The sequence below is a fragment of the Podarcis vaucheri genome (assembly GCF_965113315.1).
Source record: "Podarcis vaucheri genome assembly, chromosome: 1".
Lineage (NCBI taxonomy): Eukaryota > Metazoa > Chordata > Lepidosauria > Squamata > Lacertidae > Podarcis > Podarcis vaucheri.
This window is the reverse complement of record NC_138759.1, coordinates 111,874,830-111,902,061: the sequence shown is the minus strand read 5'-3', so window position 1 is coordinate 111,902,061 and position 27,232 is coordinate 111,874,830. Positions and strand designations below refer to the sequence as shown.

General features: G+C 44.5%; 1 protein-coding gene across 5 annotated transcripts; it reads left to right on the top strand.

Annotated features, from left to right (window-relative positions):
- The first annotated feature begins 1,353 nt into the window (after positions 1-1,353).
- Positions 1,354-27,232, top strand: SLC38A11 (solute carrier family 38 member 11). Of its 5 annotated transcripts, none has more exons than XM_082236890.1 (12): positions 1,354-1,374; positions 8,883-9,000; positions 9,445-9,519; positions 11,683-11,817; positions 12,682-12,747; positions 14,094-14,203; positions 14,982-15,061; positions 19,903-19,973; positions 21,929-22,090; positions 24,621-24,733; positions 26,202-26,333; positions 26,821-27,232. In XM_082236890.1, exons 1-12 carry the CDS (start codon positions 1,369-1,371, stop codon positions 27,085-27,087), a joined length of 1,335 nt encoding a protein of 444 aa, XP_082093016.1. In that variant the 5' UTR covers positions 1,354-1,368; the 3' UTR covers positions 27,088-27,232. The 5 variants fall into 5 exon arrangements, with proteins under 5 accessions (XP_082093016.1, XP_082093013.1, XP_082093012.1 ...); XM_082236887.1 differs by lacking the exon at positions 1,354-1,374 and adding an exon at positions 2,904-3,089 and having other exon boundaries at positions 14,097-14,203; XM_082236886.1 differs by lacking the exon at positions 1,354-1,374 and adding an exon at positions 2,904-3,089.

The following is a 27,232-nucleotide window of genomic DNA, read 5'->3' as shown; positions in this document are numbered from 1 at the left end:
TTGCAAGCTGCTCTGTCAGTGGTGGTGTTTGTGTGTGGTGGGCTGGACTGTGGAGCTGCCCTCCCGACACCAGTGTGACTGCTCCATAGCTGGATGGCGCTGGAATGGGTCAGGCAGCAGCATGGCTGGAGCCAGGCAGATGCCCTGGTGGGAGCACAGAAGTGGCCCTGTGCTGTCATGACCTTGCCCTCTCCCAGCCCTGTTGAGGTAAGCAATAGCATTACCAGTGTCACTCTCCCACTTCTCGGCACCACCGCATGCGTCGCTCCTGTGCCTGAAGTAATTCATTAGGTACTTGCAGCATGGGACCAAAAAATTGTCTTAATTGTCAGGAGTGAGCCAGAAATAAATCACATGGTGTCAGGGAAGTCAACTCTTTATTGGAGGGTCTGCAGGGTCTGCTCAGGGGTGCCAGCCACAGCAACTCTTCATGGTATGGCTTACCCTTGGGAGACAGTTGTGGAGACTGAAGGGCCTTCCCACAACTACCTAAGACTCCTCCTCTCCCAAGTCCTTCCTAAGCAATCTGAGACTATACCGACGTGCCTGCCTCTGCTCCTCTCATTTCATACCTCTCCAGTTCCTGGGAGGCTGGGTGAGGAGGGGAGCTTGTTGCAGCTTATTCGCAAGCCTGACTAATCTCTGCCTCTTGGCCTCCCTCCTGCTTCTGGACTTCTGTCTGCCATAGACTCTCCCTGCTCACTAAACCCGGTTACCTCTAACTGACACCTCCTCCTCCCAGTCTGCTCCATCTTCTCCCTCTGACCACTCGTCGTTGTCCCACCACCAATTTCCGGGCTGTGAGCTTTCTTCCCTTGGAGGTTCCCTAGCTGATGCCTTGCACCGCTCCTCAGCATCCGGCCAGTCCATGACATTGAGAGCAGGGAGGAGGAGCAGGGCTAAGAGGCTCCAGGGGTTAGCAGTGGTCTCCCTGCATGGACATGGGACTGTGCAGACGCCCAGGGGTGCTGACCCATGGCCCTGGCCCTGAACATAGGATGTTATTCAGCTAAGTTTTACCTAGAGTAGACCCATTAACATTAATGAAGATTGCTTAGCTCCATTAATTTCAGTGGTTCTACATTGAATAAAACTGAGTTAACCACCGCCCATAATTGTAGGGGTATATAATTGGAAATAATTTTTACCTCAGGGCATTTAAGTTTAGGGTTTGACATCTGAAAGGCTATCCTAGAACAAGCCACAAATTAGAACAAGCCCTCTGGAGGAGGGAAACTGAGAAGAGGGGGGTGCCAGTGAATAATAGGGTTGTTTGTATAACATCGCTCTGAAGATCTGAAAGTCTGACTTGATGCGAGTGGGATGAAAGGGATGTAAGGGAGAAGAGAAGACACAAGCCGCATCGGCATGCAAGTAAGTCATGAGAAAAGGAGCCGTGTGATTCTGCAATGAAGGGTGAAAGACAAAAAGACCTCCTTTCCTCTCTGACCTGCTTTAAAAAAAAATTTAAAAAATGAATGAACGGGCACAGTATAATTAGCATTTTCACATAGCGCATGTCATCATCACATGGCAGTTTGGAAATCCCTGCTTCCTTAATAGGTCTAAACTTGACTCAGAGATATCCAAACATAACTGAAGTTGCTTGGGATGAGGTTGCCAGTGGCTCTGTGCAAAGGAAAGCAAACTCCCTCCCCAACGGCAGATTGGTGACCCTTTCAGATTACACTGAGTGTCTGGGATTCCCAACCCTGTCGTGCAGCTTAACTCTGGAGTTATTACTCGAAACAAATAGAAGTGGATTGCTTGCGGACTGCAGTGCAAGAGACAGGCCGGGAAATGGTTTCCAGGAGACTGGGAGGCACAAACCGCAATGTGACTTGGGTGTTCTTTCGCCTGTGACAACACTCCAGGACAACTTGGCCAGATAATTTTGTCTTTAGGACACACAGTCTAGCTGCTCCAAAGTACAAGTGGATCAAAACGTTCTCTCTTCCCCTTAAATGAGGGTTCTGCTCATTTAAATAAGCTGTGTCCTGTACAAATTGGATTTGTTACGTGAATTACATCTCTGAATTTCTGAAGCTTTCTCGTGCTTCAGCCACAACAAACCACCTTCCCCCTCCACCCCACCCCCCAAATCTGGAAGCTCAAAATAACAACAGATAAAAGCATTATACATGCAGGCAAAACATTATAAAATAGAAAGGATATAATCAGAAAAGCACAATATTTAGGATGGCTATGTGGGTTGCAGGACTGTGTTTCTCTCCCAGCCTTAGAAATGGAGACAACGTGGGGTGGGGGAGAATACATAACAAGAAATAAAAATATCGATATTGTGGGCAGCTGGCAGAAATGACTAATGCAGCAAGTGGTAGCTTAGAAACAAAACGAGGGATCTTTTGGAGCCTGTGGCATTTCACAGAGGGTGACTGTCTGATGCAAAGGTTGCCACAGTTTTCTACCTGAAGAAGTGGAATTTTCCTATGCTGGGTTTGTGACCCAGAGGCCCTTGCAGCTTTGGAGGCCATTTTTCAGATTTTTAAATTTTATTTTAAATACCTAATGCTTAGAAAAGGTTGTTTCAGAAGTTTGTGTTCTTTCTCACACACCTTACAGGCAAAAGATACCAGGTCCAACCCCCCAAATCTCCAGCCATGAGAATCTCAAGTAGTGTTTGATTAGACAGGCCTCTGCCTGAGACCTTGGACAGCCATTGGCCAGTCAGAGTAGACAATACTGGCCTAGACAGACAAAACCCGAGCTTATATAAGGAAGCATTCTGTGATCATAGTCAACATGTGGGAGAATTCAAGAGAGAACTGAGTCACAAAGTGGGGTTTTAAATTAATTTGTGTTTTGACAAGGGTCCATCTTGTCAAATTCTCCTAGTTATGGTTTGCATGACTACACCCACTGAGAGCACATAGAAGGCAGCCTGGGATAGGGACTCAATGGTCTATTCACTGGGCCTCATCCTATCAAGCCCTGGCAAATGTTATCTGTCCCGTACCGGGAACCAAAACCTAAGAAGGTGCCATTGTCTGGGTGGACATGAAATCCCAGAGAATTTACCAGAAGCCCCTGATGTTGTCAGGCTTTTCAGAACATTGTGGATTAAATTTGTAAGTCTTCTCATGTGCATTTCCCATTTTTTTCTATTTACACAAAATTTACCATCATACAAAGATTTTGTGGATACTTCCCAACCTTTACCTTCCATGGCATTCTTAACAAACCTAGCTTATGCTGCATATCAGTATAAAACCCCTCCCTAGTTTTCTCATTGTAATTCAGGGCTAGGCAACCTAAGGCCCGGGGGCCGGATGTGGACCAATTGCCTTCTTAATCCAGCCCACGGAGGGTCCAGGAATCAGCATGTTTTTAAATGAGTAGAATGTGTCCTTTTATTTAAAATGCATCTCTGGGTTATTTGTGGGGCTTGCTTGGTGTTTTTACATGAGTAGAATGTCATATTTTTAAAAGTATTCCCCAAAACTATCCCATTCACCCTCATATGTCATTTTTATTGGGTGCAGACAGGGCTTTTTTTTCAGACGGAACTCTCTGGAACTCAGTTCCATCCCCTCTCAGGTGGGCACCATTGCCATTATAAGAGAACAGGGGAGGTGTTCATGGTGAGTTCTGGCACCTCTTTTCCTAGAAAAATAGCACTGGATGCAAAGATCCATGGTAAGAATTATATTGTGAAAATGGAACCATCCAAAGTAAAAAGTATACAAAAAGTTATATTCTGGCAGTACCCACCAGCTTTATCAAATTACCAGAAAGCATTCATTGTTGTTGGCATTACTATTATTGTTGTTACTACACTTTTCAACTATTTAGTTTCTTCTTTTTCTTCATCTTTCTACTAAAAAGAGATCAGCATACAAAGAGATCAAAATAACTTTAAAGGGTTAGCCTTCTTTTAACCTGAAGAAAGGAGAACTGCTAGATTTCCTTTTCAGTCAGTCAGTCAGTGATTTCATTTTGCTCTTTGGTATGAGCTTCATGTGAACAGCCCACCCATGCTTGTCTCGGTGCCCCCTCCCCACACACAAAGCATTGAGTAACTGCAGTACTGTGGACCATTGCGAACCACACAGATCTCAGATTTGAAATTAAAATCTTTATGACAAGACGGAATGTTGCAGCAACGAGATCCATCACACTTTGGGGGGGATGGTTCACGAAAGCCTTTGGGGTTTTTAAAAATTATTATTATTTTGCACTGCTTCAAAGCTGCCGATTTCGTGTGAAGTGATCCCATTTTGACCTCTGCGGTCTACCATAAGCCAGCCATGTATAATAACAGTGGGAAATCTATGCAGTTGCAGTGAGGGAGGGAGGGAGGGAGGGGGAAGAGGCATAAGCTGCTGCCAAGTGGAAGGTTTTCCTAAAGTTTCTGAGCCCATCAGCTGACTGGTCACACACAGTACAGAATACTTCTGAGCATGTAGCTTTGAATAGAACTGATCGGGGGTGTCTGATTATTAGGTTCCTGGGATATATGGACAGCCCATATTTAGAAAGGCAATTGGGGCATTCCCTATCTGGTCAAGAGCCTTTTTTCCTAGGCTTCAGAATTCAATGCAGCTGACCATTCAGAGAGTCCCCATAATCTCCTTTATTGAGTAGAGGGTACAGACTGAGGTGGGCTAGAAAAATGGCTGTCTGGCCTGTACCCTCTCCCCAGCAGAGGAGATTTTTGTACTAATTTAGTAATAAATTGACCTTTTGAAATAGGCCACCTCCTCAATTCATCTATGTTTTTTTACAACTATTGGAAACAAGGGTTTGAAAAGTGCAGGGAGCTTCCACAAATACAAGCTGGAAAAGTGAGGGGGGTTGGGTCATTGTGGCTTTGCCATACTTAATGCCAACAACCCCCTCCCTCGTGAGGTCTACGAATCTACGGCACAATCAAACAATTACAGACAGTAACAATGTATATTTTAGAAACAGTAAAGGTAAAGGGACCCTTGACCATTAGGTCCAGTTGTGGCCGACTCTGGTGTTGCGGCACTCATCTCGCTTTATTGGCCGAGGGAGCCGGATTACAGCTTCTGGGTCATGTGGCCAGCATGACTAAGCTGCTTCTGGCAAACCAGAGCAGCGCACAGAAATGCCGTTTACCTTCCGGCCGGAGCGGTACCTATTTATCTACTTGCACTTTGACGTGCTTTCGAACTGCTAGGTTGGCAGGAGCAGGGACCGAGCAATGGGAGCTCACCCTGTTGCAGAGATTTGAACTGCCGACCTTCTGATCGGCAAGTCCTAGGCTCTGTGGTTTAACCCACAGCACCACCTGTGTTTAGAGACAGTAGCATGAATATATTTTATACTTATTTCAAAGTCCCCAAAATAACATTGTAGGTGATCAGAGAGATCAAAACAAGAACAAACGAACACAATGAGAGTGAAGAGAGAAGAGATGATGAAATATATGGACAGACTCAGTGAACCAGAAACAATTAAATTGTTTTTAAGGAATTGCCTCTAAACTCTGCTTTACCTTGTTTGCACACGCCTCTTTGTTAAGAAGGCATTGAACAAAGGAAACAGACCTTTTGTAAGGATAACAAAACACATTTGTTTGCTAAGCTCATGGGGGTTCTTTCCATGATTTTTCCTGCATTTGGTGACTCACTAAAAACGACAGGTAAGTATTGGGTGGGAAATCCGGTCACTTGTTAAAAGGTTCCTGAGGGTTACCTGGTATCTGATGAAAACTGCCATGCCAAAACCAAATGGTACTTTGGAAAGTATAAAACGACCACATGACTCATGTATAAAAGAGGCAGCCTCGACCTCAGAATTTCACTGCATTTTCTATTTCAGATAATAAACAGGATGGTGTTGTGAACTTCAATTTCACAAATCTGTTGATCACTGTCAGAAACCAGAGGCTGGGCTGGATATCATATGCCTGTCAAAATATCAGAGCAGCTCACTGGTGATATCGACTATTCATATGAAAAACAAGGTCAATCAACATTCATCGTGAAGTAAATCTCTGGTTGCTGCTACTGGTTCTTCATGCCTATATAGGTAGTCTAGGAGCATTCAAAAATAACCAGGACTTTGTGTGTATTCCTTTTTCCACACCTGGCTTTTCAATCCAGTTTTGTTTTGTTTTGAAATCTTATTTATTTAATCTCTCATAATAAGATAGGTATGTATACATACATATTTGTAACCAAAAAGAGAGAGATGAAACAATCACTTTAAAAAAAAAATATAACAGAAGAAGGAAAGAAAAAGAATCACCAACAATTACCCTATGGGGAGGGGAGTTGCTGTGGGAACAAGTTAAGGCTTTTTCGGTTTTGTTCAGTTTATGCAGGTCCAGGGTCCAATGTTTCATCATCAGGCTTGGCAGCTACCTATCTATCAATGATAGCGTCTCCTACCAGCGAAAGACAGGACAGGTGGCCCATTTGTCTTTACTTCTCAGTTTTGGACGAAGTTTTCTTCCAACCATTCCGTTCTGATCGTGTTTTCTTGCAAGGAAGACACGAGACTTTCTTCTTCGTGAAGTGCTTCAGTAAAATACGGGAAGCACTTCCTCAAATGCGGCCATAGCCACCAAGATGAAAAGGTAAAGGGACCCAAGGCTCTGAATTTGGAGAATTTCTTGGCGGGGATTAGGCTACGAATGGCCGCTAGTCATGATGGCTGTATATATCTTTGTGGGCATAGCCAGCATTTATTGGGGGGGGGCAGGCTTAATTTTTTTGGGGGGTGGGGACAGGACAGTTACCTGCGGTGCAATTGGTTAATTTAAATATTTTTATTTATTTGCTTGATTTAGAGGGGCAGCTGCCACCCCTGCGCCCCCCCCCCATCCCAGCTACGCCCATGATGACCCTGGGAGTCCCTTTCCAACTCAATAATTCTCATGTAAAATGGGCGGGCTGCCGAGCCCGACCAGAAAACTCCGCTGGCCTTCCGACACTCCCCATTCCCCCCGCGCCCCCCTTTCCGGGCTCCCTTCCAAGGCGCTCCGGGGAGTGGAGATCACGCTGCTCTCTCCGCCCGCGGGAGGCCTGGCCATTCCCAGGCGCGCACGTGCTGCCGCGTCCCGATCCCGATCCCGAGAGCCGGCGCGCTCTTCTCCCTCGGCGACCCCACTAGCCCCTGTCCCTCCGCCTCGCTCCGTTCATGAGAGCTGCAGGCGGGATCCGGAGAGGGGCCTCCGAGGGAAGCCGGGCAGGGCGAGCGAGCCGCCATGGAAGAGCTGGCCCAGCGCCCCCCGTCGCCCGCCGCCAGCCCTGCCCACCCGGTAAGCCGCGCGTCTTCTTGGGATCCTAGGAAGTTTTCTTAATTTCTCCTCGCCTTTCAACCGGTCCGTGGGGTAGGAAAGCAAACTCCTCCTTTCTCTTTAAAAAACACAACCTCGCTTATTTCATAGAATCATAAGAGCTGGAAGAATTTATTCAACCCCCTGCCATGCAAGAATAGCATGGGAATCGAACCCGTGCTTTGGCATGATCAGCACCGCACTCTAACCATCTGAGCTAGCCATAACTTGTCCGCTCAATCCACCGGAGCCTGTCTTTGCATGCCAAAAATGTCTGTAACTCCTCGAGGGTTTGAAACCCATTGGCTACCTTCACCTGGTTTAGCCACCTAGTCAAAGTTCTTTCCTGGGGTGTTAGGGGAGGGGTAGTACCTCTGGTGGGGGGCATGTCTGGGGTAGTTTGTCCACCTTCGGTCCCCACCCTGCACTCAGCTCTCACCTGTGGCTCCTAGAAGCTGTCAGCGTGTGACAGCGGCCACCCTCCAACCTATAACTAAGATAAAACACAATGTATATTTATATAATGTTACGCAGATATGGCCTGCATGGGGAGAAGGGTTTTTTGTGATAACAAAATGTTTCTGATAACTGGCAGTCAGGTGGTGGGTTCCCAGCTCTCCTTAGATTTTAAAGGACGCCCTTTGCTGTTCAGATATACCACCTTGCGAAGCACATTGGACTTACAGCACAATCCTGTGCGAGTTTACTCAGAAGAAATTAGTTGAACTACCATCTGATGGGGCTAGTAAGTGTGTTTAGGATTGAACCGTTAAAGCAATTAAAGTGAAGGCTTAAAAGTACCTGCCCTAGGATCTTAGGGTAAAGGGCAGGAAATAACTAACTTTCATTTGTGCCCAAATTTCAAAAACACTTAAAAACCAATATACTTTCAAAATCTAGTCCTTATTCTGATGCATACAAAATGTCAGCCTGGATAGCTCAGTTGGTTAGAGCTTGGTGCTGATAACATCAAGGTTGCAGGTTCGATCCCTGTATGGGACAGCTGCAAGGTAAAGTCCAGTCAAAGGCGGCTATGGGGTTGCAGCACTCATCTCGCTTTCAGGCCGAGGGAGCTGGTGTTTGTCCACAGAAAGTGTTCCGGGTCATGTGGCCAGCATGACTAAACCGCTACTGGTGCATGGAGGACCATGACAAGTGCCAGAGCGCATGGAAACGCCATCTACCATCCCGCCGCAGCGGTACCTATTTATCTACTTCCACTGGCATGCTTTCAAACTGCTAGGTTGGCAGGAGCTGGGACAGAGCAACGGGAGCCCACCCCGTCGTGGGGATTTGAACCGCCGACCTTCCGATCAGCAAGCCCAAGAGGCTCGGTGGTTTAGACCACAGCACCACCCGCAATGTATATTGCTGCACTGCAGATGGTTGGATGAGATTATCCTCAAGGTCCCTTCCAACTCTATGATTCTATGACTGCCAAGATTTTCCATGTCACTTGGTATGTGTTTGTTTTAGGGAGGAAGGGAAGCCCTTCCAAAACCAAATCCTTGTATTTTTAGTTATGTTAAATGATTTTAAAAAAATGTGGTGGTTTGTTTTTTTAAAAGTGAATATATTTTAGACCGACATCAATGCTACTTTATTGAAATAGGAAGAACTGGATGAAACAACAACCCTGGTTTGTAAACCGAGAAACAAAGGAGGAACTAGCAAACTCTCATCAGCTGCTTTTAATGTCATCAACTCTATCATAGGATCTGGTATGATAGGTAAATGCATCAGTTTATTATTCATTCCAGTTAATTACTATAAATTTCACTCCAGTTTATTATTTTGTTGGACTTACTATCAATCATATTTTTGGGGGTTGTAATTTTATTACAGTAGTGCAGATTAATGTCGATCAAGATCAGGGATTCCAATGGGCTGTTTATATATTTAACATTTGACTTTGTCAGCGGCTTGCTTTACATGACACAGTAAGCCATACTACAGCTTCCTGGGACCTTGCAAATATGTGGATGTACAGATAGGAACTCACAGCCACTTCCCTCCAGATTCAGGAGCCGATGGCATGAGCTTCCTGTGGCTTGGGCTTCCTCAGATCTTAAGTAGCCCCTGGGAAGATGGGAGAGGAGCTGGAAGCATCAGTAAGTGGCAAGAACTTGTGGGGGGGCCTCCAATCTAATTTGTTTGTTTGCATCATTTCACAGGCCTGCCCTATTCTCTGAAGCAAGCTGGATTTCCATTGGGAATACTGTTGTTGTTGGCCGTTGCTTATATCACAGGTATTGCCTTAAAAGTGGCCGTTGTCATTCAGTAGAGAGAGGGGGCCAGGAATTAAAATGGGCAGAATGTGCAAAATGTCTTCATTGATACTAGAAGTCCTAAATTAGGCATTCTTCTCTCCACGCAAGCGACTCTGCTTGGAGAGAAAGCCCCTCTGTGGTGTCCCCAACATGCTCTGCCCCCCCCCCTCACCGTCCACACATTGGGGGAAGGTCTGAAGGGGAAATTTTGGGTGCATGTGGGCTAGCCCTATGGGCTCCATTTCTGCGGAATCCAGCTTTCAGCTCACAGACTGTATGCATTAGGTAGCTTTCTGTCCTTCATATCTTCCCCAATGTGTTGGCAGCATATGGGTGGGGCAGTCAGGGGACACAACAGTAGGGCAGGGCTTGCCTATAGAGCCCCACTGTCTCTCCATGCAGTGTTACTCAAGTGTCACACTGGGACGCGGGTGGCGCTGGTGGTCTAAACCACTGAGCCTCTTGGGCTTGCCGATCAGAAGGTCGGCAGTTCGAATCCCTGCAACAGAGTGAGCTCCTGTTGCTCTGTCCCAGCTCCTGCCAGCCTAGCAGTTCGAAAGCACGCTAGTGCAAGTAGATAAATAGGTACTGCTGTGGCAGGAAGGTAAACGGCGTTTCTGTGTCCTCTGGTTTCTTTCACGGTGTTCCATTGTGCCAGAAGCGGTTTAGTCATGCTGGCCACATGACCCGGAAAGCTGTCTGTGGACAAACACCGTCTCCCTCGGCCTGAAAGTGAGATGAGCGCCACAACTCCATAGTCGCCTTTGACTGCACTTAACCGTCCAGGGGTCCTTTACCTTTACCTTTACTCAAGTGTACAGGAAAAACGCTTAATCTTCTGAGGTGGTTTTTAAAAGTAGAGCACTGTGCTGCATTGGATGTCCTTTCCTATGTGATATTAGGATACCACGAAAGAAGGCAGGGCTCAGAGAGGATCTTCCTAGTGAATGGAACAATGGCTTGCTGGAACAGGAACAAGAGATGGTTGCAAGCATTTCCATCGACCTTTCACATAGCCTGGTACAGAGGACACTAAACCAGGGTTTCCCAAACTGGGGGACTCTAGCTGTTTTGGGGCTATAACGCCCAACATCCATAGCTAGCAGGACCAGTGCTCAGGGATGATGGGAACTGTAGTTCAAAGGCAGCTGGGAAACCCCGCTCTAAAGCATAGTTTCCCCTGTGAACTAGGATTGCAAATAGGATCAAACTGTGGTTTGCAGTTCTGGTTTGTAGAGAGCAGTTAAACCACGGAATCTGTGTTGTAGAGAATCAGTTAAGGATACAATGCAATTCATAGTGTGCAACTAATCTTGCATTTGTGAAAAAAAAATCTCTATTCTACCCATTATAACAGAAAATGCCAATCTATTAGACATCAGTTCCATGTGCTTTGCTGACTTACTATATTCCCTTATTAATCCTTGTGAACAAAGTTTAAAACTATATGTGACTCTATCTAGGTGCAGGGGCAAATTAGAGTCAGGGAGACCCATGTTCAAATCCCTATTCACTGAGCGATCAGGGGCCATTAAATGTCTCTCAGCCTCATCAACCTCACAGAGTTGTTGTGAGGATGAAATGGGCTGGGAGAAATTTGTTTAAAAAATAATTTGTACTAAAGCTTGTGCCCTAGCCATGCTAGCAGACCTCAGGGCAGCCCATTTGCTCCTATATCCTGCTGGGCACGAACTGGGCTGCTAGTTAACAGCACTGGAAGGAGCCTGTGACTCTGGAGATGGATATGGAATGCTAATTGACACCACCCAATGCAGCCTGCGAGGGCACATGTGGATTGAAAGAATGATCCACTGGCCTGGCAGTAACAGGGATCAAAGGCAGCTCTCCTTGCCTGACCTACAAAATAAATAGGTCAGCTCTCTGGAAATAATTGCAGAAGAGATCTCTAGCACTGCCTCACTGGAGATGTAGTTGTGTTACCAAGACATTTTTCTTTGGTTTCCCACAGGTTTTGTGTAAGATCTCCTTTCCCCTGTTATTCTGTGTTCCCAGGTATTTTCCATGGTGACTTCTTTCAGTCTGATTTAAAAATCAAAATAAAAAAAATCAAGAGAATAATGCATGAGAAATTGATCCCAAAGAGATTGTTGTTAACAGAATGCTTCTTGTTCTCCTCAACAGATTATTCTATTATCCTGTTGATTAAAGGAGGGAACCTGTCTGGAACCAACAGCTACCAGGCTCTGGTCAATAAAGCATTTGGCTTTGTAGGGTACCTAATTCTCTCAGCTCTCCAGTTCTTATACCCTTTCATTGGTAAGGTCCCCTTGCAGATGCATTAAAGAACAATGCCTTTTTGCAGTCTATAAAAGAAGAAGACTGGAAGCCCCTGTGGTGTAGTGGTTAGGGTGTTGGACTAGGACCTGGGAAACCAGGGTTCAAATCCCCACTTGGCCATGAAGCTCTCACTGAGTGACTTTAGGTCAAGTCACTGTCTCTTAGCCTAACCACCCTCACAGGGCTGTTCTAGGGATTAAATGAGGAAGGAGAAAACCATGTACACCCCATGTACACCACCTTGAGTTCCTTGGAGAAAAAAGTGGGATGTAAATGAAATACAGAAATTGGTCCAGGCTTATCCTTTAATCTTCCCATTTGTTTGGCTGGAACCCTGGATGGTGAAAGAGGGGCTCTTAACAGCGCCCCCATGGACTGATAATTTGAGAGGGGTTGCGGGGTCACCAGACTTGGGGTCAAGAGGTGAGGGCTCCATGTGTGGCCCTAGAAGCCCCTCATACAGACACAGTGGGGGCAGGTGCGCTTTGGGTCTGATAGAGCAGGTGACAGTAGACAGGACCAGAGCCAATGGCAGGCAGGGCCAACACAATCTAGTCTTGCTTCCATCCTCCTTTGCTGAGCTGTACAAGGGCATGAGTGAGAAGGAGGAGGAGTAAGGAAGAGGCTGGTTTTAAGGAAGAAGGCAGGCAGGCTTCCTGTTTTGAAATGAGCCCCATCAAGTTTGGTGGTTAAATTCGCCTAAAAGTATTGAACATAAAATACATTTCATGTTCGGAGAAGGCATAGTTTTTCACTGACACAGTTTTGTTCCGCATAGTGTATGCTTAGGTTTCGTTTTATCTTTTCAAAGCGTTATTAACGAAGTAGCTTCTTCTTTTAAAGCCATGATTAGTTACAACATTATAACAGGAGACACTTTGACTAAAGTCTTCCAAAGAATTCCTGGAGGTGAGTCGATCAGTTTTTGTTCTTCCTGATTAATAAATGTTTTTACTTAACTTGCTAGGAAAGTTGATCAAAATATTTGCCCACAAATTGAATATTGTAATGGGCTGTGACGCTCACCATAAGTTATGCATACTTTTTTATTTTCTTGGTATATCTTGGGGGTTCAGATTTTAGTACAGTGGTACCTTGGTTTATGAACTTAATCCATTCCGGAAGTCCATTCTTAAACCAAAACCTTTCTTAAACCAAGGCACGCTTTCCCTAATGAGGCCTCCCGCCGGCAGTGCCCTTCCATCGTTCGGATTCCATTCTTAAACCGAGGTAAAGTTCGCACACCGCGATACTATTTCCGGTTTTGCGCAGTTCGTAAACCGAATCATTCATAAACAGGACTGTTCTTAAACCGAGGTACCACTGTATCTGATATATAACCTGACCCATTCTGAGAATCTCAGGTTTCATTTTCAAAAGGCATGTTTCTAGTCCTTATGAATGCAGGGATATGTTGTCCCCCGAAGGATCCACTGTATTGGTGTGGAGCTTTGGAGTCCTGCATAACTAAGGCTGCAGTCCTACTTGGGAGCATTGAATTAAATAGGACTTCCCTCTGGGTAGATATGCCTAGCATTTATGGTGTTCTTCATAGTCTGCAATCACTTTCTCCAGGCATATATGACTGCAGTCTGTTGCTTGTCATCCACCACATATGGCGCCTGCAACCACACTGTTATTTGCACAAAATCTAAATTTTAACATTCAGTTAACAATAAAAGCACGACAGTAGAGATCATTTATACAAAACAAACATGCATACATTTATTTGCACTATTTAATATGGAGTACACCATTCATTATACTGGGTATAAATAATTGCTATAAGTTTATCGGCTTAATTTTTTGAAAAAAGACTTGTGCTTGTAAACTTTGTGCTTTATAATACCTCCCTTTTTATATTAATATTAATAATTGGGAAAATGCTAAAGCATTTTGTACATTATGTATTGGTGTAATCCTGTAATGTTTTCTTAAAAGTAATCCTCACTGAGTTCAATGAGGTATACTCCAATGACACGGGATTGCAGTCTGAGTTTTTGTAATATAACTCCTTAGCATAAATGTTGTTGGCAAGTATTTTGAGGTGCGTTGTCCTAAATAATGTTGGTGCTATATAAATATTCCAAAAATCGCACATTTTTTGTTCCCCTCCTACCTGTCCTCATTTCATGAACAGATTTTTAGACATTCAACACATTAAAAAATCATGTACATTTCACATTTAATGAGCAACCTAACATCCATTTCTTACAGAAATATGCATCTTAACATTTCTCTCTCTTTTTTTTAAGCAGTCGATCAAGACAATTTGCTCATTGGTCGCCATGTCATTATTCTCTGTGTCACCATCATCTTCACCCTTCCTCTTTCCCTCTTTCGAAATATATCAAAATTGGGGAAGGTAAATCATTACTGTATAGAAATTAACTTCTCGATTTGGTTAAGAATTAAAATAGCGTCAGATCAAACTTCTTCAACCTAGTGCTCTCTGAGGTGTTTTGGGCCACATCAGCCCTGACCAGCATGGTCAGTTGCCAGGGATGATGGGAATTGCAGTCAAAAGCTACAAACTGAGGGAGGAACCAAGTTGGGGAGGTTGACCTTGGTTGATAACTGGGGTAAGAGTTTTAACACACGGGAGGAGAAAAAGATTGAACAGACACATCATGTCAGGCATAGGCAAACTCGGTCCTCCAGACGTTTCGGGACTACAACTCCCATCATCCCTGACAACTGGTCCTGATAGCTAGGGATGATGGGAGTTGTAGTCCCAAAACATCTGGAGGGCTGAGTTTGCCTCTGCCTGCATTATGTGTTTTGAGGGTTATCAAAATGTGTCACATGGTATGACATTGCAGCATGGAAGGTATCCTCTGTGTGATAAATGTGATAGCCATAGGTAGATGAACATGGCTTAAAGGCACATCATGCAGCCACCTTATTGAAACTAAGCTGGTCCTAATATGGATGGAAGACTGGAATCCAAATACTTTCTGTTCTGCCTTTCCCCCTCTTTTGTATATACATTTTGAATGGCAGGTCTTTTAATTATACTGGCCTGTCACCCATGGAAATGTCCGTTCTCTCTTCTTCGACAAACGAGATTATGCTTTTGGAAATTCTAAAATGTTTGACCACTAATGGGCATAATCGGCTAATGCTTTTATTGTTATTCACAGGTATCATTGGTTTCTCTGATTTTAACCGTCCTCATCCTGGTGTTTGGGATTATAAGGGCAATCACATTTAGTGCACAGGTGTAAGTAATCTTGTCATTTCTCGTTCTCCATAATCTCTCTGGGAGAAATAAAGGTCACGGTTAGAGGCCGTTGGTGCTTTGTAAGAGAGCTGGATCCACCTTGAGGGAGAGCTGAGTTTGCATGTTTTGTTTTAAGATACAAAAGAAGGCCTCTTGTGGCAGTAAACCCAAATTGCAGGAAAGTTGCAGCACGGCAACATCACTTTGAATTACGCTTGGTGATTTGGTGAATCACGGTAGTGATGGAAAGGGCCTTTTCTGATTTTTTCGGCCCACACAGCTGCCATCTTGATTGGTGTTCACAATAAAAATGGCTGGGGGGAAATCCAAACCCACTGAAACAATACAGAAAGAGAAGATGACAGGGAAAATAATGCCGCCTAGTCATAGGATATTTCATTGGTGCTCTCCAGAAAATATCGCTTGACAATGAGACAAAGACCCTATTCAGATGTAATGCAGCTGCTCCATCAAGCAATAGTTTGTTGGTGGTAAATGAGCAGTGAGTTCAGGTGGTGCTGACACTATGACAAAGAAATGAGCTTGAGTGCCCCCACCTCCACTTGTGCTACAGACTTAAGAGTGTGACTTCTTGGCTCCTTAATCAGTTCCCCATGATGCCTGAACTGAAACCAGTAGTGTAGACATAGGGAACTGCAGCTCAAGTACATTTTTCTTTTTCAGAGCTAGCACACAGGATAATTGACAAACTGACCTTGCTTTGGCACTTTTATCTAGCTCCAAGGGCCTTCTGGTGGTTCCCTCACTGCGAGAAGTGAGGGTACAGGGAACCAGGTAGAGGGCCTTCTCAGTAGCGGCACCCACCCTATGGAACACCCTCCCACCAGATGTCAAGGAAATAAACAACTACCTGACTTTTAGAAGACATCTGAGGGCAGCCCTGTTTAGGGAAGTTTTTATTGTTTAATGTGTTATTATGTTTTTATATATGCTGGAAGCTGCCCTGAGTGGCTGGGGCAAATAATACAATTATTATTGTTGTTATAAGGAAATAAGGAGGCTTCCAAGTTTGTTTGTGACTGATTAGTGACTAATGGATGAGGGAAATAGCCATGCAGAGGCTGGGTATTACTCACCTTTTCTTTGAGTGCCTACTTTACACTAGCCGTTTAAATAGTAACCTGGTAAGATTGTTCTTATTCCTAACTAAAAGCTGAAAGTTGTGTTTCAGAGGGCTGAAGGTCAAAGCTCGGTATAGTTTGCAAGTTGAACCTTACAAACCTGCTGAGTTCACTGGAGCTTATTCCCAGGAAACTAGGTCTGCAGTCATATTGAGCCTAATAAACTGGGCATTAGCAGATTCCAACTGTTGCTTGCATTTTTGGGCTCTAGTTGGGAATATGGCTATGGGAGCAGCCATGATGAACTTTTTCCACTTAGGAAGCTGTCTAATAGTAAATCAGCTCAGTATTGTCTACCTTGCCTGGCAGCGTCTCTCTATGATTCTGTGTCTCTATGGGTCTCTCCCAAGTCTACCTGAAGATACCAGGGATTTAACCTGGAGCTTTTTGCAGGCAAAGCAGATGGTCTTCCACTGACTGATGGTCTTTCCAAAATTTAAAATTTCAAAATTGCCATTGCATCACGTAATGGAAAAGTTAAAATTGCATGTGTTATTTATGAAATGGGGTGGGGTAGGAGGAAATGCCTCCTTTTGTTTCTATTATATTTAAACTTTTTTTCAGTGTTCTGTAGTTTCCTGACAGAAGAATTTCTTTTCTCACACCAGCCATGACCAGCAAAGGGGGTGAGGGGTAAATGTCTTATGTCTGGGTCCCTGTGGTTACTTGAAAGAACGGCATTTTTCACATACTTAAAGTGCTTTTCTTTCACATCAATTAGTCACAGAAGAGTTAAGACCTTTATTAGGGCATATTAAAATGGAGGGGTTGAACTTTCAAAATTTCCAGAACTCTTCTTACAACTGGATGCTTCACTGTAAAACATGGAAGCTGAGAAAGGATTCCAAACACCTTTGAAAAGCTGACCCTTTGTAATATTTTTATTAGGTCCTAATAACTTTTGAGTTATTTTTCTCATGGACATAACAGCTGCCTAGGAGAGTGTCTTTGTGTGATAGTTAATAAGGTAGTCAGCCTTAATTCCTGCTTCAGAAAAGCAGTTATACGGACGCTTAATTCTGGCGATATTTCAGCACTTTGCTTCTATTTCCTCTTGAAAGACAATGGAAATGTACATATGTATAAGGATTGCCTTAGGAACATAGTCGGGAACAAAGCAGAATGCATCCTGTCTGGCCTGGAAACGTATATGGGTGGGAATGTTGCAGATTACACACACACACACTCCACAATGCAGAATGCATCCTGTCTGGCCTGGAAATGTATATGGGTGGGAATGTTGCAGATTACACACAGATTACACACAGATTACACACACACACACACACACACTCCACAAATAAGCAAAGAAACACATTTCAATACCTTGCCATTGTGTTGCTTTGAGGCAGTAAAGAGGGCCATAAATGGCGCTAGCATTTATTTCCAAAGCTGGAATAATCTGCAGCATAACTGCTAATTAATAAATGGTGGGTTATTTATAAAAGAAAAGGTGGCGGCTAAGAAGCTCTGCAGGTTCTGATTGATACTTGAGAAGATTATTGGATGTCAAAAGAAACTCTTTCTGGAGTAGGGGGAGCTTCATAGAACTGGCAAGAGTAAAAAACCTGAAGTTGCATCTTCCAAGGTAAATGGTGCTTGGAAAAGCTAATTTGTCTGCGGCAGAGATAAAGCCTGACAGCTGGGCGCTGTCCTCTGGCCTGGCAGCTGTGTCCTGCTGCTGCTTTGCAGTTCACTGAAAGTGCAGCGGCTGAGACAGCAGGTGGCAGCAGCCTCCCCTGTCAAGAGAGATGAGGACTGAAGCCCCTGACTATTGAAGGGGGGCGTTCTGCTCTCTGGCAATGTTTTTATCTCATTTTGTTGCACTCCTGTTTGAAGGCAACTGCGTACAGTTTTACCTCAGAAGTCGAACAGAATCCGTTCTGGAAGTCCGTTCGACCTCCGAAACGTTCGATTTCCAAAGCATGGCTTCTGATTGGCTACAGGAAGCTCCTGCAGCCAATCGGAAACCACGGAAACCCCGCTGGACATTCGAAAACCGGAACACTCAACTTCTGGTTTTCGATCGTTCGGGACCCAGAACATTCGACTCCCAAGGCGTTCAGGAACCAAGGTACGACTGTACTTTTGGGAAGTAGGGGAATAATGGAAAGGTGGCATTCTCTAACCCCCTGCCCCCTGCTGGCATGGAGCAGTATTACTTGAGGGGAGGAATCTTTTGGCCCAGTCAGATTTTGAAAAGTCAGTGCCAGCTCCCTCTTCTCGAGGTTCATCTGATCTTCCAAATTCAAAGTGGTTTAAGTTCAGAAATGCACAAATGGCATGCTGTGCAAAAATTTGTTTGCATTGCACAGCTTTAACTGTGATGCTGTTTGCTTTGGAACTTGAATTGCTTCTCCCATGCACAGGCTTCGGTCTGTAACGTCACGTATGGGTATAGAGCTGGCATGGTAGTAGTGCCTAGAGTGTTGGACTAGGACCTGGGAGACCAGGGTTCAAATCCCCACTCAGCCATGAAGCTCGCTAAGTGACCTTGGGCTGGTCAATCACTCTTAATTTAACCCTACCTCTCAGAGTTGTTGTGACGATAAAAATGGGAGGAGGAGAACCCTGGGCTCCGAGGAGGAGGAGGAGGAGGAGAAGAGGAGGAGGAGTAGGAGTAGTAGTTTGGATTTGATATCCCGCTTTATCACTACCCAAAGGAGTCACAAAGCGGCTGACATTCTCCTTTCCCTTTCTCCCCCACAACAAACACTCTGTGAGGTGAGTGGGGCTGGGAGACTTCAGAGAAGTGTGACTAGCCCAAGATCACCCAGCAGCTGCATGTGGAGGAGCGGGGAAGCGAACCTGGTTCACCAGATTACAAGTACACCACTCTGAACCACTACACCACAAATATAATTATATAATTATATATAATTATATATATATATATATATATATATATATATATATATATATATATATATATAAAAATATGATGCATGGAAGGGCTTTTCCCAGGCAGCAATTGTATGCAGATTTACTCAGAAGGAAGCCAGTGGTCGGTTCAAATAAGTGTGTTTAGGATTTCAGCCTGAGAGAGCCAGGGACTACAAATCCAATTGAGCCTCTCCTATCTCACTGCACCCTTTGTCGCTTTCATTTTCTCTCTCAGTTAGAACATAGTTTGTCAGTGTTGATTTGCAACACTGAAGGTATGAGACCCTAGGCTATTGTGCCCCCATTGCCCTCCTCAAGGGGCCCGAGGCAGGTTAAACCGAGCACAGACAAGTCCAGAAAGCTGTAGGTAGACTGAGATATGAAAGCTTTGCTGTCGCTAACTATAGTTCTGCTTAACAAGAAAACAGCTGGATGGCTGCAAGGCGGCAGAAGCCTTTTTACTTTCCGTTTCATAAAAAAATCTCTTCAGTGTTTGTGCTTCAATTGACATGAGATTCCTGTGTTGCAGGGTGGTGGACTAGTTGACCCTCAGGGTCCCTTCCCACTCTACAGTTCTGTGGTTCTGTGACTGCCCTGGCAGTTTGTTTAGAGCAAGAGTGGCTAGCATGTTGCTGGGGGGAAAGCCCCTGTGACCCCTGACCAAGCTGGCTGGGGCTGATGGGGGTTGGAGTCAGTCCAACAGTTGCTCAGCCACAGGTTCCCTACTCCTGACTTTCAGCTTTTGCTTTTCTTTTCTTTTTTAAGAGTTATTCCTGGTGGAAGTGGCAACCTCTCAAATGCTGCTTTCTTTTCCAGAACCCAAACAGAAAATCCGTGGGTGTTTGCAAAGCCCAATGCAGCCCAAGCCATCGGAGTGATGTCATTTGGTATGTGCCGTGTTTGGCAGCATTTCTTTAATATCTTTAATATCTGCAGCACATGTAGCACTCTTAGGTTCCCTTTGCATTAGTGAGATTGTTACTCTTCCAGATTTGTTTTTTATTTTTCTTGCGAACTTTTTAATTTAAGTATTGATGGATTTGTTGGAAATGACGAGCAGGGACAGTTAACCTGTGACCGTCTAGATGTTGTTGTACTCCATTTCCCATCATCCTCAGCCAACACAGCTGATGGCCAGGGATGATGGGAACCATATTCCAACAACATCTGGAGTACAGCCATTTTGCTATCCCTTTGAGCTACCCACCTGATCACCATCTTTGCTGGAATAATCCGGGTTTGCTTTTGTAACGTACAAGGATAACCCTTGACCAGATTTGTCCTTTATCTTTGTCTTAGGGCAAAACAGGTCTGAATGATTACATCCTTTCTTCCACTGATCAGACCAACTTTGAAGGTTCTTCCCATTTTCCTCTTTCCCTTTTTGCTTCTCTTCTAACGAGATTCCCTAATGAAGCACTTGTTAAATTTGTTTCTTCTAACTGTGCAATAGGGCTGGGCGATAATCTCGTTTTCAACTTTGTGATACATCACCAGCTAAACATTGCAATGTACTGATAAATCACAATGCCTGAAATAAGGATGGAGCTATGTAGAAGCATTGGCTGGCTTCATAGTTTTTCCCACATGGTGATTTTGGTATAGCCTGTGCACACACACATACATCATGATTCGCAATATGTTGCCAGGTCAAAAATTATGGAACTGATACCACTCTACAGATTTCAAACCAGTTTTGAATGATATATCAATAGATCACCCAGCCCTACTGTGCAACATTTCTGTAGTGGGAGCATTGAGAGAAGAAAAATGCCACGTCCCACAGACATTTCCATCTGTACAGATTTTGGGAGTTAGGGAATTCCTTAGAAAGTGTTCAGGAAAGCGTTCTTGCTCCCAAAGGTTGCCACAGCAGCACCTCTACTTTATTCCACTGTAGAACAAGTGGAGCAGGGGGTACCAACACCATCATTGGACCCAATCAAAGTCAAGCACTCTAAGGGTCAAAAGTAGGCATTATTATAAACACATGGCTGCTCCTAGCTATTTGACATCTCGTGGAACTTACCCATGTCCTGATGTCGCAACGCAATGTGTTTTCCCTACCTTCCGCCGACAGCAGCCAATCCTGTGGGGTAGAAACTGTGACACACAGAATGTTGTGACGTCAGGACATGGGAAAGTTCTGCAAGGCAAGCTAGAGAAGGATCCTACATGCACATCTACTGTGTTCAGTAGCTGCCAAGCATTGCACATAACATGTAGTTTGCCCTTGTTGTTTAGTCGTGTCTGACTCTTCGTGACTTCATGGACCAGAGCACGCCAGGCACTCCTGTCTTCCACTGCTTCCCGCAGTTTGGTCAGACTCATGTTTGTTGCTTCGCAAACACTGTCCAACCATCTCGTCCTCTGTCGTCCCCTTCTCCTTGTGCCCTCAATCTTTCCCAACATCAGGGTCTTTTCCAGGGAGTCTTCTCTTCTCATGAGGTGGCCAAAGTATTGGAGCCTCAGCTTCACGATCTGTCCTTCCAGTGAGCACTCAGGGCTAATTTCCTTAAGAATGGATGCGTTTGATCTTCTTGCAGTCCATGGGACTCTCAAGAGTCTCCTCCAGCACCATAATTCAAAAGCATCAATTCTTTGGTGATCAGCCTTCTTTATGGCGTTTGCCCTTAATTCCCACCAATTTCAATGGGGGAGCAAAAAACATGTACACAATTCTTCCATTGTGCTTTACTTTGGCACACGCCCATTGTTTTCAACAGCTTGCCTTTCCTCTGCTTTTCAGTACATTTGCCCCAAATCTAGTTGACTCAGTAATATATACTGTATATTGCACATGATTGCTTTAAAAATAAAAATACTGTTGTGCTTCTTCCAGCATTCATTTGCCACCACAATAGTTTCTTAATTTACGGCTCCCTGAAAGAACCCACACTCAGCAACTGGGCCCGTGTCACGCATGTGTCCGTCTCGTTTGCTGTGTTTGTCAGCTTGTTGTTCGCTACGTGCGGGTATGTGACCTTTAGAGAATACACAGAAGGTAAGTTATTCTGTTCCGGGTTATAGTTATTGTTTACCTTGGCTTTCTGACAGTTCTCTCCCACATTAAGCTTTTCTCCTAGATTCCCTCACCCAAGACTGTGGGTATTCTGTGTAGGATTTACTACTGGTACACAATTCAGCATCTGCAAAACCTACTTCAAAAACAAAACCCAAAAAAAGTATCTAGGGGACCTATTTTCAGAACAAAATCCCCACATGAGCAGGTTCCAGGGGTCATGTGGATGGGTGGGACCAGAGGCAAAATTGGGTGGAGAAACCCATGTAAGCTTTACCTCTGTACAGTAGCCCAGTTTTGGCACAGACTCACACACTCCTCTCTCCCCATCCCAGCAGCCAAGAGTTCAAGGGCACATTCTAGCCAGGCAAATGCACTCAAGGAGGATCTGAAGTAGGGCAGTTGAGGGATGTGACTGAAGACCGGGTGTGGCCATATTTGACCCCTGGGCATGAGGTTCCCCACTCCAGCCTTATGGCTTCCTATATATCCACACCTCAGGCTTATATACTGAAGATTCTCCAAAGATAATCCTGAATTGGAAGTAGTGTATATTGCTCTAGGGACGCAGGTGGCACTGTGGGTTAAACCACAGAGCCTAGGGCTTGCCAATCAGAAGGTCAGCTGTTCGAATCCCTGCGATGGGGTGAGCTCCCATTGCTTGGTCCCAGCTCCTGCCCACCTAGCAGTTCGAAAACACGTCAAGTGCAAGTAGATAAATAGGTACTGCTCCGGTGGGAAGATAAGCAGCGTTTCCGTGCGCTGATTTGGTTTGCCAGAAGTGGCTTAGTCATGCTGGCCACATGACCCGGAAGCTGTACGCTGGCTCCCTCGGCTAATAAAGCAAGATGAGCGCCGCAACCCCAGAGTTGGCCATGACTGGACCTAATGGTCAGGGGTCCCTTTACCTTTATATTACTCTAAAGAGCAAGTATAATGCTAATTATTATGAACTGGTGCCGAAGTTGGGAAGCCCAATGATACCCTTCTCCTTGAGAAACCTCTTGAACAAACAGAAACATGATATTGCCAGGCTGCAGGAGCATGAGGAATTCTGTAAAACAATGTTCTTTGGCACCATGCCAATGCAGGAATCTTTTGCCCAACATAGGGCTTGAACCCACGACCCTGAACCTGAGAGGCTCGTACTCTACCAGCCGAGCCAATCCAGCTTGTACCAGATGAAGAGTAGAACAGAAAGGAGGAACCTGTGGGCCTCCCATGATGTTGCTGGACTACAACTCCAGTCATCCCTGACCATTGGCTATCCTGGCTGGGGTTGATGGGAGTTGGACACACCTGGAAGGTTACAGGATGATGCCTGCTCCAGGAGTAGAAGATCACACAGAACCAGTCCTTCTCAATCTATTTACTTCTGCAGGGAACCTTGTATGGGGGAATCTGCCTCTTGGAAGACTTGCACATGAGATGGAGGAGAGGTGGAGTTGGGCATAGAGCTAACATAATTTGTAAGAGCCCTGCTGGATCAGACCAAATGCCCACGAGCCCAGCATCCTGTTTTCCACCATAGCCAGGCAGGTGCCTCTTGGGAAGCCTTCAAGCAGGACATGTGGACAATGGCTACAGTTCTTCACTTGTGCCACACCCCAGGCCCTTTGCTACAGCCACCACATACAATCTATTATAGTTCTGCGCGCAGAGTGCGAAAACCCCTAAGGTAACATTCCAAAGTTCCTAAGTTAACAATCCCGTAAGCACTCTTATACATAGCAAACGCTTCAGAGGTTGTTGTATATTTGAAGCCTTCCAGCTTTGATCCTGCGACATGGGAAGTGTGTGCGCCCAGATTCCTTGCCCTGCTCTTCCTTAAGTGATTGTTCTTGTCACAAGAATAACAGCTACAGAGGAAATCTGTCTGCTTCGACAATGCATTTTTATTCATTTTGAAAGCACCTTGCACCCTGACCCTAATTCAGATGCCAGGAATACTCCTACAGTAAAAGCAACCTTGGTGTGCAAAGGATGCTGAGCACAAGCTCGGCTACAAGGTTTAGTTTTTGGAAATGATTCTCACACACCCAAAAAAAACCACAATAGCAGAAAATACGCAGTGCCCCTCACATTCACAGCTAAGAACGAACTCTGTAGAGTGATCACAGCAGAAATGGTCCGTGCTGCTAGGGCCATACACCGAAGGCATATGTTTCAAAAATAGAAGTTCACCGTGTCTCGTGGCAAACCACTGTTGAACCAGTGGGGATTTCCAAACACATTGTGATTTGATAAGGAAAGAGAGAAAGAGAGAAAAAGAGAGAGAGAGAGAGAGAGAGAGAGAGAGAAAGAAAGAAAGAGAAAGAAAGAAAGAGCCTGCCTAGAGATGCTCTTTGGAATCCAGCCAGTATTTGTGGCTGTCTAGGTTTGTTCTTTGGAACTATCGGAATTTAACTGAGAACAAATTTAAAAGTTCTCATGAATGCCTGGGTCTGTATTCACAATTTCTGTTTTCTCTTGCACATTACAAAGTTAATTTCATTGTCTGCCACTTCTTCAGGAGACATATTTGAGAACTATTGCCGAGATGATGACCTTGCCACGTTTGGGAGGTTTTGCTATGGAATCACTGTCATCTTAACGTTTCCAATAGAATGCTTTGTTACCAGAGAGGTGAGTGTTAATCGCACCTGTATCTTAGATTGCAGAGAGTCAACATTAATTTCTGCCCCCAATGCAGTGAACTGTGATAAGTGCCCAAGAATGAAGTTTTAGATCACAGTTCCATCAAATTAATGTTTTCTACACTGCTGCTACAGAAATTACAATTATGTTGTGTTGCCGTAATAAGAAATCAGATGCGAGAGCCAGTGTGGTGTAGTGGTTAAGAGCAGTAGTCTCGTAATCTGGGGAACCGGGTTCGCTTCCCTGCTCCTCCACATGCAGCTGCTGGGTGACCTTGGGCCAGTCACACTTCTCTGAAGTCTCCCAGCCCCACTCACCTCACAGAGTGTTTGTTGTGGGGGAGAAAGGGAAAGGAGAATGTTAGCCGCGTGACTCCTTCGGGTAGTGATAAAGCAGGATATCAAATCCAAACTCTTCTGTTTTTCTTCTTCTCTTGCAGAAATCATTTCAGTCCACTTATTGACATCCTTGGCTGAAATAGACAATAGGACATATTAGACAGAAACCTAATCAGACTGAATATTCCTCAGTTTAAGCAATGGCTGCAATGCAAACAGACTCAGTGTCACCACCCAATCTTCTTGGGCAACTGCTGGGGGCCACTTCTCTCAGTGACGCATTCATTCATTCTGGGTGACTGAAGGGTTAGCCGCCATCTTAGTTTTCCCAAAATGTAATGCCCTGGAATTTCCATTGCTTCATGGCATTGTGCGTAGAGGGTGGTTGCTCAAGAAAGATGGTAGCCATATTATTAAGTTAATAGCATCACATATACTAGTGACTGAAAATGGGAAGCAACAAGTGCTGTCTGGCTCAGTGGAGAAGGTATAGCATATGTAACCAAGGATTCCTATTATGTACAAAATCACTTATTGTAGGATATGAAAGGATGGAACTAAATCCAACAAACTTTCTCTGAAATGTTTGCATCCTTTTTATAGAATGTTGGAATAAGCATACGCTCATGGAAATGTAAGATTTATTTGATTATTGATTTAGTAAATTTGTATACCACCCCGTACCCATAGATCTCGGAGCGGTTCAGAATGTAGATTAATTGACAGACAAAGATAATGTTTGTTTTCTTTTTTGAAGTACATGACCTCAGTTTTGTCCTGATGTATACTGGATCCTTAACCCTCTGCCTAGGTTTGTTTTTATTTTTTTAAAAAATGAAACTGAAACAAAAAACAGTCCATAATCTAAATATTGATCTATTTTTCCAGCTGTTCAAAAAAATTCATACTTGGTCAATTTAAAAGCAGCTATGTGTTACTCTGGAAACGTTTTTAAAAATAAATAATTATGTGAACCTGGGTGCCTTGGGGGCAAGGGCCTTTCATTGAAGTCTGGTGTTCAGTTGTAATCCATTCCTTTGGCTTGTGCATAACCCTAGGATGAGAAAATTAAAATCTGCCACATCATAACAGTACTTAGAACTGTGCTTCTGTTTCAGGTCCTTGCAAACGTGTTTTTCAAAGGAAACCTTACAACCATTTGCCACGTTGCTCTGACAGTCATTGTCATTGCTTTAGCGACAAGTGTATCGTTAGTGTATGATTGCCTGGGAATAGTTTTAGAGCTAAATGTAAGTGCACGGGGATTTTTCAACTACTAATTTTTTGTTTTGTTTTGGCTTAATGAAGTAGACTGTTTCCTCAAATTGTTATTGTGTTAATAGGATATGCTTAAGGAAGAAATTTGGTGCTGTGCTTCTTTGTGGCAAGATGATGAACTTTTTGTCTGAAGCTACAGAAATAAGTTTTTTCCCCCGGGGAAAAATGAAGGGGCATTCCAAAGCCCCTGTTCAAGCAAAATTATTAGGTCACTTCCTCTATCCTGAGGAGTCTTGCAGATGCCTGTTTTTGTTTTGTTTGAGTAACTGACAACCACTAAGTCTTGCCCAGAGTAAGTCTTGCCCACTGAAATCAGTGAACAAGTTCCTCAAATTCACTGGTTCCTCGTTGTGATTTCCACCCCATTCCTTCTAAACTCTCTGCATAGAATTTATTTCAGGAGCGTGCCTCTGCAATACACCACAAATGCATATTTAGTGTTTTACTTCCTGCTTCCAGGGGGTGCTCAGTGCTACTCCACTGGTCTTCATCCTGCCTGCCGCCTGCTACCTGAGGTTCTCCGAGGAGCGATGGACCCATTCAGACAACCTTCTCTCTGCCCTGATCCTTACCATTGGGGTGCTGGTGATGATAGTTGGCTTTGTTATGACTGTCCTGCATCCCCAGGATTGTAGCCATGGACAAGAAATGCCATACTGCTTCCTTGGAAATGCCTCACTCTACAACCAAACAGTCCTGTCTTCTCCGCAAACTCACCAACCATAGGAGACAGTGCCTTCCAGACAAGAGCAGTGCAAATATAAACTTTTTAAAAAAACGTTTTTGTGAAGTCCATTGTGTGTTTCAGGTTTGTAAACGTACTCTTTTCCCCCCTCCAAGATATAATAAAAGTTAAACACTGAGCTGCAAA

Bases quoted from the DNA above. Each gene is read 5' to 3' on its own strand.
- SLC38A11 (XM_082236886.1), top strand. From the start codon at position 2,919: ATGGTCTATTCACTGGGCCTCATCCTATCAAGCCCTGGCAAATGTTAT. The intron at 12,748-14,093 runs GTGAGTCGATCA...CTTTTTTTTAAG, and splicing joins CTTCCAAAGAATTCCTGGAG to CAGTCGATCAAGACAATTTG. The intron at 26,334-26,820 runs GTAAGTGCACGG...TCCTGCTTCCAG, and splicing joins GAATAGTTTTAGAGCTAAAT to GGGGTGCTCAGTGCTACTCC.